The 12,212-nt window shown below is 39.3% G+C and overlaps 1 protein-coding gene across 1 annotated transcript in view; it reads right to left on the bottom strand.

Moving 5' to 3' along the window:
* Positions 1–12,212, bottom strand: part of CPED1 (cadherin like and PC-esterase domain containing 1) — a 263,028-nt gene that overhangs the window by 197,756 nt on the left and 53,060 nt on the right. Inside the window, exons 3-4 of the mRNA XM_072764904.1 lie at positions 9,433–9,539; positions 2,758–2,833 (exon numbers count right to left, since the gene is read on the bottom strand). Of these exons, the coding sequence (XP_072621005.1) occupies positions 2,758–2,833; positions 9,433–9,539 (183 nt within the window). The remainder of the gene's footprint in view (positions 1–2,757; positions 2,834–9,432; positions 9,540–12,212) is intronic.

Raw genomic sequence — 12,212 nt, 5'->3', positions numbered from 1 at the left:
TGTTTGAGCATTATGTGTTAGGTATGATATATAAAGTGCTTTATTCTTCCACTCCACACACACACACACACACACACACAGAGATAGGACCTACTATGTTTTTAAAATTAAATTTATGAAATGAGTTTCATCATCCTCACTTTATGGTTTAAAAAAGCAAACAGAAAAACCAACAACCTCTGAATCACAGATCTAATAGGAGGCAGAGATAAAAAATCTCTGGTTTCAATAATTTGTGTTTTTTCTACTTCCAAATGAAACACAGCCTAAAATACCAGAGGCCATGTTGACTTTAAATAAAATGGCTAAATTATAAGGTAGTTTGCTTAGTTTTACTATCTTACCTCTTTAGTATATATTTAGGCACCGACATGCTGGTACCTAATCTGTATTCAATATTGAATAGTTGCTATTCACAAATAGAATGTATTTAAACTTGTGAATACTGAGTTTATACCACATAGCATATATTCTAGGCAACAGTCTACAACAAAAGCTATTGTTTACAAAGTTTAAATCGGAAAATAATGCCGTGGCGTTACATGCTGTCCTTTAAAGCTACACATCTAAGAAAATTATCTTTAGCTAAAGAGGAATAACATGATAGAAGAAATAATTTTATTTAAGAGGCTGTATATTCCACAAAATTATCCTGTCAGTCACAGAGCTAAACAGAAAATTAAAACACTAGACAGAGTGGTGAAAGGATGACCTATGTCTAGAGCCTATACATGTTCTTGGGGAAAAAATATTTAAAGCAAAAGAAGACAGTTAAAAACTTCCTGATTGTATGTGAGCAGAATATAAAATAGGAACTTATGTGAGAGGTCTCTGAGGAGCATTTTTAAAGTGATAATCCGGGATGCCTGGGTGGCGCAGTGGTTTGGCGCCTGCCTTTGGCCCAGGGCGCGATCCTGGAGACCCGGGATCGAATCCCACGTCGGGCTCCCGGTGCATGGAGCCTGCTTCTCCCTCTGCCTGTGTCTCTGCTTCTCTCTCTCTCTGTGACTATCATAAATAAATAAATTAATTTAAAAAAATAAATAAATAAAGTGATAATCCAGGGGAACCTGAGTGGCACGGTTGGTTAGGCGGCCAGCTCTTGGTTTGGGCTCAGGTAGGGATCTCAGGGTGGCTAGGTCAAGCCCCAGGTCAGATCAGGCTCCACGCTCAGCCCAGAGTCTGTTTGGATTTCTCTCTCTCTCTTCCTGCTCCCTCTCTCTCTTAAAAAAAATCTTTTAAAAAAAGTGATAATCCATTTCTGGATATAAATGAGCTTTTATTCCTATGAGTCTACACATCTGCTAACTCTAATGCTAAAGAAACGAAATGTTTTGAATCCATCATTTTGAAATGTAAGTAGCAATAAAAAATATGCAGGTTCCATCCAAAATGTAAACAAATCTTTTTTTCAAATTGCCTAAAGTATTCTTAGATACCTATTAATAATATATTAATGGCAATGATTATTTTACTCGGATCTCACAAAAACACACTTTTTTTATAAAGTAAAAAAACAAACAAAAAACAAAACAAAACAAAACAAAACCTAGCCAGCTGAAGTTTACAGAAACAAAAACAAAACAAAACTTAGGGATTATGGAGTCAAGTTACACCTGCCATATAAAAACATTAACTGTAGAACCAAGGTTACACAGCTATTTTTTTTTTAAGATTTATTTTTTTATTTACTTGTGATAGACACAGAGAGAGAGAGAGGCAGAGACACAGGAGGAGGGAGAAGCAAGCTCCATGCCAGGAGCCCGACCTGGGACTCGATCTGGGGACTCCAGATCACGCCCTGACCAAAGGCAGGCGCTAAACCTCTAAGCCACCCAGGGATCCCCTACACAGCTATTTTTTATCTTAGATGAATACCTTAGGTTGAAAGCTGAGTTGTTGATTCATTTTTATTTTATTTTAATCCTTGATAAATGGCAGTAGTCTTCACAGTGGGACATCCCAAGGTGATGTATGTTTTGTGTGGAAGCTGAAAACCCATGGAAAACCCCATGGGGTATCTTGATCCCACTAGGGCACAAATTAAATTTTTAAAAACAGAATTGAAGCTCTCCAGATCTAATTGTAATTATATAGTGAAATACTTTCTAGAGGCATAAGCTGTTTAACATTAAATGGATTTTAACCAAGAAATTTGAGGAATCTTTCACTGATGGCTTTTAGAGTAAGCTATAATTTGATCTATGAAGACTCACAGACCACGATTTTTTTTTTTCACCTTGGGAATCGATGAGAAAATGAGATGTTAATTTTTGTCCCAAATTTCTAATGTCAAGACATGGAAGTTACTCATTCAGTATCCTATCTGAAACATACAAAATTTTTTGAGGGAATTTTTTAAGCAGAAGCAAATTTGTTAATATCAGAATTACCTAGTCATGAAAAAATTTTTTTCTAAACCTTGTTTTAAGTAATTAAGGAGTATTTTAGTAAGTATAATAACTGCTTATAAAATAAAACAGCAACTATTTTAAAGACAAATGCAAAGGAAAAAGGGAATATTCACCTAGAAAGTTAGGATGCAAAAGTAAAAGAAAGAATACCAATATTATGCTTGTATTCCTTTTATCAGGGTCTCCCCATGGGCAAAACCTTGTGGATTCTGAAAGATTTGTAATTGTGGAATGATAGACGGAGGAGCTAAATATGCAGGTCTGAGATCTCATTATTCCGTATCTGGTGAAGCGGCCTACATATCTTACATGTTTATGCATAAGGAAGCAAACTAAAGATTACCTGGAAATCTCCTAATTATTTGACATAATCCTTCTTTTCTGCAAAGCTGATGCTGTATTTCTGGTAATATGTTTACCTGAAAGGAATGAGAAAGATTCTAGTGAGTTAGGCATTCATAAATGCTAAAGCACAGGAAATGCAAAAACCCACAGAGTTATATTTATGAACTATTGTCTACCCCATCCACACCCTACCTTCAAATCTCTGCAAGTCAACGTTCAAATCCAGAATAATAAAGTGGTTTCTTTGATAATATAAAACAAAAACTTGCCCTTAGGAATCTTTAAAATATTTGGGAACACTTCTGAAAACCTTGATATATTTCAAAGCCATGATACGTGCTAAAACTAAAAGGAAATACTAATGTCCTTATGGCAAATAGAGTGACACAAATGATTTGACAGTGGCCAAGTTTGCTTTTTTCAGAAAATGGCACTAAACACACCTCAGAGTCAACCAAACTCTGACGACCCAAAAGTCCTCAGTGACTTGAATCACAGACATTCAGTGGAAATTCAGTGCTAATCCTGTTTCAAACTTTTATAGACTTCACTTCACATTGAAGGGCATGATTGCTTCCAGATATAAAATCCAGTCACCGCAGAACTGTATTCTCACAAAAATTTGTTCATAGAAAGCTTCATAGAAGTTATCATAAATTCAAATATATGTTTTACCTTATAAAGAAAAGAGACACAAACAAGCTCAATTCTCTCCTTCTCTTCTGAATTTACAGACTGATCATCGAGCTGTTTTCAACTAAATTCCGAGAAAAACGCCCCAAATGGCAAAGCCTTGTTACAACCAACAGAAAGAGATCGTGGTAAATTAGTTAGAAAATCAGATTCACTTTTGAGAAATTGGTGATTGCTTTTAAATTAACTCACTTTAAGCTTATCAAGTATTGTAGTTTCTTCACTGTGTCCTACTGACGAGTCCTATTAGGAAAGAACCTAGCTGCACTTGAAGAGAGAACCGGAAACACGGGTTACACTTCCACCGAGGACATTTAACAGAATCGTAACCCTGAGCACGTCACTTTGCTTCTCCTTGTAGAGCTTTTGGTCTCTGAGTTTCCCTGCTTCTGTAAGGTTTTTATCAATTCAGTAATTCAATCATCAGTGGTAGTTTTTTTACAAAACAATCCACTTAAAATGCTTTGAAACAACATGTTGATTAAACATTCTCCAACCCTTGTTCACTCCACTCATTTAGTTGGCAAACAGTCAACTTTCAGCCCACGTTGTGAATGAATGAAGCGGGGGCTTGAGCAGAACCAGCTCCTGTGAATCTGTGTGAGCCACACGTTAAACGCTCAAGGTTGAAGGTCTCCAAAGATACCAGAGTCCGAGGCACATTCCTCTGGCCCTGGGAGTGCAAAGGCTGTAAGTATGGTACACGTTAGACTTTTAAGGGGTCTACATTTCTCAAATGCAAACATGAGAAAGTTCAGAGACTAAAAGTAGAAAACAAAGAATTTTCAGAAGGTCCTTAAGTTTACAATTCAGACTTCCTAAGAATGGCTGGAGGGAAGAGAGGATATGGCAAAAGTATAGAGAAACTACAATAAAGGCTTTTTTTTTTTTTTTCAAAAGGATAATATACAAAGACTCTTTCTAAATTAGATTGTTGGGACGCCTGGGTGGCTTAGCAGTTAAAGCATCTGCCTTTGGCTCAGGTCGTGATCCTAGAGTCCCGGGATCGAGTCCCACGTCGGGGTCCCTGCATGGAGCCTGCTTCTCCCTCTGCCTGTGTCTCTGCCTCTCTCTCTCTGTGTCTCTCATGAATAAATAAATAAAATCTTTTTAAAAATCTTTAAAAAAAAATATGTAAATTATATTGTCAAAAGCTTTAAAAGTCAATAAACCTGAACCATTTCCTCTTTCACCAGGCAAAATCACTCAGTTGCTATGGACTACGTAGAAACTTTAATAGAAGGACTCAGAAAGAAGAGTAGCATGAGGGATAAATTTATTTCTTTATCATTAAAGGCTATGTGCTGATGAGGTCTAGTTTAAACCTTCCTCCTGCTTTTTGAAGAGTTCAGAGCCAATGTGCTGTTACAGCAGGTGCTTAGAGCATCCTGGATGAGCTGTCTCATCCTAGACAAAGGAATGGAAGAGGCCAGGCCCAATGAATAATCGTGACTTAACTCATGGGACAGAGGACCTTGTAAAGGTGCTGCAAAGATAGAGTACAGCTTGCACAGATTTCAGCAGAAGTGTCGGTCACTGTATCTCATTGGAGAGGTGACTTTCTATATGAGACCTGAGGTCAGAAGAAAAAACTGACTCAGAATCAGAAAGCAGAGCCAAGCCAAGGGAAGCAACTGCTCTCAGGCTTCCGCCTTCCGCTTTTCCATCCCCCACTCAGTGACCTCTTCCCCTGTTCCTTCCTCCAAAGCACATCTTTGGAATTCACAGAGTCTCTGCAGATGACATAACCAAGGTGACACGTGACACAAGAAATATCATTTCCATTCTACTCTGTAACAGAGCACCAGACTAAGCAGTTCAACTGAATAACTTGGCACAAAGAAACATATTCAAGGGCTGTGGGTCATACAGCCATAGCAAGTCAGCTATATTACGTGTATTTTCCATCTATTCTCATCATTAAACCTAATAAAGCTCTTCTGTAACCTAATATAAGATAACATTATTGCTTTTTACTCTTATTTTTGTGTACATCATAAAATATATGAGATTTGCATCATTATCAAAAGGAACGTATTCAAAGAAGTTTTCAGGTAGTTTAAAGGTTCACAGCAAAATTGAGCAGAAGGTACAAAGATTTCCCACATACCCATTGCCCCTACACATGCACAGCCTCCCCCATAAACAACCCCCCCAGAGTGGTACTTTTTTTATACCTAAAGAATCTACATTGACACATCATTATCACCCAAATAATTATTTTCAATATATTATGATTTCATATTGGGTTTGAACAGTTTACATACACATATGCAAATGTGTATATTTTATAGAAGCTGCTGTTTTTCTTTTTTTTCTTCTTTTTTTGAAGCTGCTGTTTTTCTTGGCATAAAACCTTTTATATCTTTGAAAAGATTAGAATGCGTATGAAAAATGATAATGATGGTGGAGCCCTGGGATATTTCTGAGATCAAACTGAGAAAAAGGAAATGTACGTTTAGACAGATTTTAATCCCAGGGCACCTGGGTGGCTCAGTCGATTGTCTGCCTTCGGCTCAGGTCATGATCCCAGGGCCTTCGGATCAAGCCCCCGCATCGGGCTCTCTGCTCAGCGAGGGCCTGCTTCCCCTCTGTCTGCAGTTCTATCTATTTCTCTCTCTCTCTCTGTCAAATAAATAGATAAAATCTTAAAATAAGAGAGGGCAGCTCAGCTTTGAAAAAAAAAAAAAAAAAGGAAGAAAGAAAGATTTCAGTCCCCACATACCTTCCACAATCCTAACCTGTGGGTCATCTACATCTAAATTGTTCCTATTACATATTATCAGAAGCAAAAGTAAAACATCCTTCTTATTTTGAGATGTAGTTCATTAATAAGAACAACAGTATATAATTTTAAACATTTAGAAAGTGTTGGTAAACGAAAAGTGATACTACTGTAATACCAATAACTCATTAAGGAGAGTAGACGTTGGAATTTGGACTACTTATAAAGTGTAAGAAGGCACTCGGGAAAAAATTGGGAGGGCTCACGCAAAGTGACACACACTTCACAGTGTATCTTAAGGGACTTCTCCTTTTTTTCATTAGATTGGTACACACATTCTATTCTTTACTTTATCAAAACTCGGGTGTTCTCCAAAAGCTGTTCAGTATCCTCCACCAGGACGAGAATTAATGACAAGAAGAGTCATTATCTCCTTGTCTCTCCCATGCAATTATCATTCCATCAAATTCACCTGAAAATGTGCTCAAATGCTTTATAATAAGAGCCATTTCAGTGGTTCTCAGTGCTCCAAGTACTAAAAACAGCATCCTGGTTTGAGGGACTGCTAATCCTACAAACATTTAGAGCTAGAAATGAATCCCTCTGCTCTTGAAACACTAGAGCCTTTCTGTTAAAGGTGAAATAGAGCCCCAGTTACTAAACTTAGTGTTACCCCAAATAGTGGACCTCACTTCACTTTCAGCATCACAGGGACCAACAGTTTTAAAATCATGTTCCTCTCCTTCTGACTAGAGAGACTCCAGGCCATTCATTTTTTTCATAACAAATCTTAAGATCACTTTCGTTAAGTGCTTAAATTCCAAAGCTCTGATGGGATGAGTAACCCTAATTTGAGCAGGAGCCCTTTCTTTGTTCATCTCAGAATCCCCAACAAATTGGAAGCAACTTCTGTTTTGAATATTTATGTTGACATAAATAAGTCATGGTTCATAAAGCTTCAAATTATTCATGCTCCAACGTGACAGTTATCTAATATGAAGCATTTAGAACTAATGCATTCTTTAAGAGTATTCATTAGCATAGTCTGTAAATGCAGCCGGTCCTAAATATTTATCCAGAAGAGGTTTATAGTGATGTGGTTAGGAAAACAAAATTTGAAGCCAAACTGCCCGAGTTTGAATCCTGGTTGCTTCATTTATTAGCAATGAGGACTCGGGCAATTCTCTGAATTTTTCTGCACGTCAATCTCCTCGTAGGTAAAGAATGGGCATAAATAAACATGTGAGGCTGAGAGTGATGTGTGGCACCAACAGGAGGCCTTGGCAAGAGATCGATGGGTGGGAGTAAAGAGAGCACTTAGCTCCCTGGCTTCCTCTCTGCAGGGCTATGATTTGGCAATGGCAACCCCAACCCCCGCTCCTTTGCAGCCCCTTCTCAGTGAGGCCTCTTTCCTGGCCTCAGTTCTCATCAAGCTCTACAGACCACTCCTTCCACATACCCTTCCTCGGACCAAGGGTAGTGAAATCTTACGAGGCTGCTGATCTCTGGTGCCTCTAATCCTTTTCTCCCCCTAATTTTTAAAATTAGATTGTCCCTAATCTCATTTCTCTTATTTTGTCAGAACCGCAATAAAAACCTCCTTCACTGGTTTCTCTTCAGTTAAATCCTTTCAAATACGGCAGTGAAACGCCGGGACACCTGCACCCCGATGTTCACAGCAGCAATGTCCACAATAGCCAAACTGTGGAAGGAGCCTCGGTGTCCATCGACAGATGATGGATAGAGAAGCTGTGGTCTGTGTATACAGTGGAATATTCCTCGGCCATTAGAAACGACAAATACCCACCATGTGCTTCGACGTGGATGGACCTGGAGGGTATGATGCTGAGTGAAGTAAGTCAATCGGAGAAGGACAAACATTATATGGTCTCATTCATTTGGGGGATATTAAAAATAGTGAAAGGGAATAAAGAGGAAGGAGAAAAAATGAGTGGGAAATATCAGGGAGGAGACAGAACCTGAGAGACTTCTAACTCCGGGAAACAAACTAGGGGGGGTAGAAGGGGATGTGGGTGGGGGGTGGGGGTGAGTGGGTGATGGGCACTGAGGGGGGCACTTGATGGGATGAGCACTGGGTGTTATTCTATATGTCGGCAAATTGAGCATCAATAAAAAAATAAATTTATTAAATAAATAAATAAATAAAGTTCCTTCCAATAAACATACATTTTTCAAACCAAATATATATATATATATATATATATATATGGCATTTGTCTCCTGCCTGGAGGTTGACTGATATTCACAGAGAAGACCGTAGACTTTATCTCACGGTTGGTGTAAAGCCATTCAAAGGTTAAGTGCACGAGCAACCGGGTTAGCTCAGCACTTTAATATTTCTCATCCTGACAACCGTGGGCAGGGTGGATTTCAGGGACAAAACACCTGCTTCAGAAAAAGCAGTGAGGAGGATTCTACGACGACCCTGATGAGAAAAGATGATTGGCCAGGACAGAGGCAGCGAGTAGGGATACTTGAGAAATAAAATACTTGGGACGTACTTAAGAGTTAAGTTCCAGTTAAGTTCCGTAGTAGTGGTGATTGGTGGAACGCAGGTGACACGTGAGAGGACGGAATCAGAGGTGAAGGCCGGCTTCCTACTGTAGGGAGTGACGTTGTGGTTGATCATGCTCCTGAACATAGAACAGGAGTCCTGCAGAGCTACTGAATGCAAGAGTAGCAGTGACTTACGAGGGAACGTACGAGCTATTTTTCTCCCTGTTGATTTGGGGCGTCTGTGTGATGCAAAGGTGATATTTAATAGGCAGTTATACATGTGCGCCTGGAGACTGGGAAGAAGCCTGAGTTTTAGATGTACCTTTGGGAATCCTCAACCCCGCCTTGGGAATGGTGTTGAGGAACACAGGCATCTAAAGTATGAGCAACAAAAAAAAAAAAAAGAGCAAAAAAATAAAAAATAAAGTATGAGCAGAGGCGGCTATGAAGAAAACAGAGAAGGAATGGCCAGAGATGGACAAGAAGAAAGAAAGATGATGTGCTCAACCCAAAGGCCAAGGAAGTCAAGAGCTACCAGGAGGAAGGAGATACCAAGATTATCAACTGCAGAAATACCAAGTAATCAGTGTAGCTACTACAATACTATTTCACTACTGAGAAATAACTAGCAGCTTTGATGCTTTCCTCACATTAAAAAAATATTATGGGCCAAGAAATGCTGGCGTTAATATCCAAAAAGCCATTAAAGTGTGCAAACATTTCGAAAAGGATATTTACCTTTTGATGTAAACCTAAATGGCACATGTCTTCCTTGGATATGCAAGGTTTTCCACCAGCTTTCCTGGAAGACAGGCAAATGAGCAGATCCCAAGAGCCCAAATCACCTAATAGCAAAAGAATATTGAAAAATAAATAATTTTTATCAGATTTTTGAAGGCACCGTTCTTAGACTTAAAATTTTTATTATTTAAATCCTAAAACACAAATGATTCTGAACATATTTAAAAGTCAAGATTTGAAGTAACTTAAATGCAACTTTTCTAATTTAGAAATATTTTTATATTTATTATTATATCAAGGAAAATTCACTTATCTAAAGTGATGTCATAAAACTAAAAGACTAGAGGTTAAATGCTTTAAGTCACTAACTTTGTACATTTATAAAGTCTTATTTGGAGACTGGGAGGAAAGAGGATTATAAAGTCTCTTAAGATAGAGGCTGGTTACAAAATCGAATAATGATAAGAAGTCAAAACACCAAATATTTTGTTCTGGACTTTGGTATCACTGTTACTTTTCACAAATCTTATACATCAGATATCCCTTTATAAGATTTCTTACAAAGAAAAAGTTGTTGTCAGCAGAAAATAAAATTCAATGAAAATTTTAAAAAATAGGTTTTGTCTAAAAGGAATTTGTGGTCTAGTTACAGATAGCAAAGCTGAGGTCAAAATACGGAGTATAACATGGGCCGAAGGAAATGATATTTCAGCTATTTACCAAGGACAAAGCTCTTTGCCAATAAATCCTAGTAACTTGCCAAAATAATCTCAGAAGAGTACATTCTTGCATAATACTTGGACATTTGAAAATTAACATGTGTTATAGGTTTATTTTCCCTTACTGTCTTTGATTTATTTATGTAAGTTTTTATCAACATGTCTTGCATGTAACTGGTACTTGAAAAATATTTGCTAAATGAGGGGCGCCTGGGTGGCCCAGTCGGTTAAGCGTCTGCCTTCGGCTCAGGTCATGATTTCGGGGTCCTGGGACTGGCATGGGGCTCCCTCTCGGCGGGGAGTCTGCTCTTCCCCCTCCGTCTGCCCCTCTGCTACCCTCCCCCCAGCTGCTGGTGTGTGTGTGTGTGTGTGTGTGTGTGTGTGTGTGTGTGTGTGTTCACGCTCTCTCAAATAAATAAATAAAATCTTTTAAAAAATTGTTAAATGAATGAACAACCAGCCCGTGATAGGGCGGTAAACATGTTGCTTCAGACGATATAGAAACAGGTATCTCAGCAATAACCTGCAAACACCACGTCATGTACAAAAGGATTGATATTACTTTAAAAAATTAAGCGATTTCTGTCCAGATGGCCTCTCCTGTTGATCAGTCCTAAGATAATGTCCCTGCGGTAACCATTCGTGCCAGACCTCATCAGTCATCTCTTTCATTAGGTACTAGTGGCTTCTAAAAAGCTAGGAAATAACCAAATTCTGTCTTTTTTATGGTTTCCCAAAAGAATTTCTCACTTGAACGCGTAACGCTTTCAAAGAAGGGCTTTCCAGGGGGCGGGAAGATTGATAATGAAGAGTGATCTACGACCATCAGGAATGAAATGCCACTCTGCACCCACCACGTCCTTGTCCTTCGTCGTGACAAGCTCTGTGCTCTCTGGCTGTTTGGAATCACCCTGTTCCTCGAAGAGAAACCCTCTGCCAAACAAAAGGATCCGGAGAACTGAACTCAGTTAACACGGGAGCTCCCATCCCAGGGCTTTTCTGTTTGCTTCATAGATCTCAAGAGGCTGGAATATAGCACAATCGTCCAAGGGGACTGGAAAGATGCTGCAGGCAATTTAGGGGCGGGAGAAAGCTCTGCCTGTATTAGCCACCAGGCCTTCGGCGGGGAAGGTCTACGCGGTCTCATGCATCCTCACGTTGAAGGAGACTCCGAAGGATTTCCTAAAGCCCAGACCAAATATTCTATGATGATTCCACGACTTTATTGAAAATGTGCACCTGGCACTTTCAGCCAAAACTTTTGATATGAAGTCAAAAGGGAAAACACAGAGATGGCTGCACTTGGCATTATTGCTAGCCCAAGACACACCAGAACTCTAGAAGAAACCTCCTGACATAACATCCTCAACCAAGTATTTTAAGAAGATAAGGATATGCAAAGAGATCCTCAACCAAGTATTTTAAGAAGATAAGGATATGCAAAGAGAGGCTTTCAAATCATGGACTAGATTGTTTGGGCATTAAAAATACAGTAGCGGGGGGCACCTGGGCGGCTCCGTCAGTTAAGGTTGGCCTTGGGCTCAGGTCATGATCCGGGAGTCCTGGGTTCGAGCCTGGCTCCGGCTCAACGCATGGAGCGTCTGCCTTGGGCCCAGGGCGTGACCCCGGGGTCCTGGGATCGAGTCCCGCGTCGGGCTCCCTGCATGGAGCCTGCTTCTCCCTCTGCCTGTGTCTCTGCCTCTCTCCCTCTCTCTATCTCTCTCACTCTCTCTCTGTCTCTCAAATAATAGAATCTTTTAAGAAAGATAAAGACACAGTAGGTTTTATATTTCTTCAAGGCTGACACACGCCCCCCCTCACTACCCAAGGCATACACACAATTTCTCAGTTTGATTACAATATATATATATCTAAGCCATAAATGTTTAAAACTGGAAGATACGTTTAAATAATGCAAAGCATTTAATTTATTAAGAATCTCCTATGAGCAGGACATTGCACTAGAATTATGAATGTAAATAGCAAAAAAAAAAAAAAAAGAGAGAGAGAGAGAGAAAGTACAGTCACCGCCTTCAACCATCTGTGGGGGATCTGAAC

The sequence above is a fragment of the Vulpes vulpes genome, chromosome 7, assembly GCF_048418805.1.
Source record: "Vulpes vulpes isolate BD-2025 chromosome 7, VulVul3, whole genome shotgun sequence".
Taxonomy (NCBI): Eukaryota; Metazoa; Chordata; class Mammalia; order Carnivora; family Canidae; genus Vulpes; species Vulpes vulpes.
Note: the sequence above shows the minus strand (reverse complement) of the source record. Positions and strands in the feature narration are given on the sequence as shown.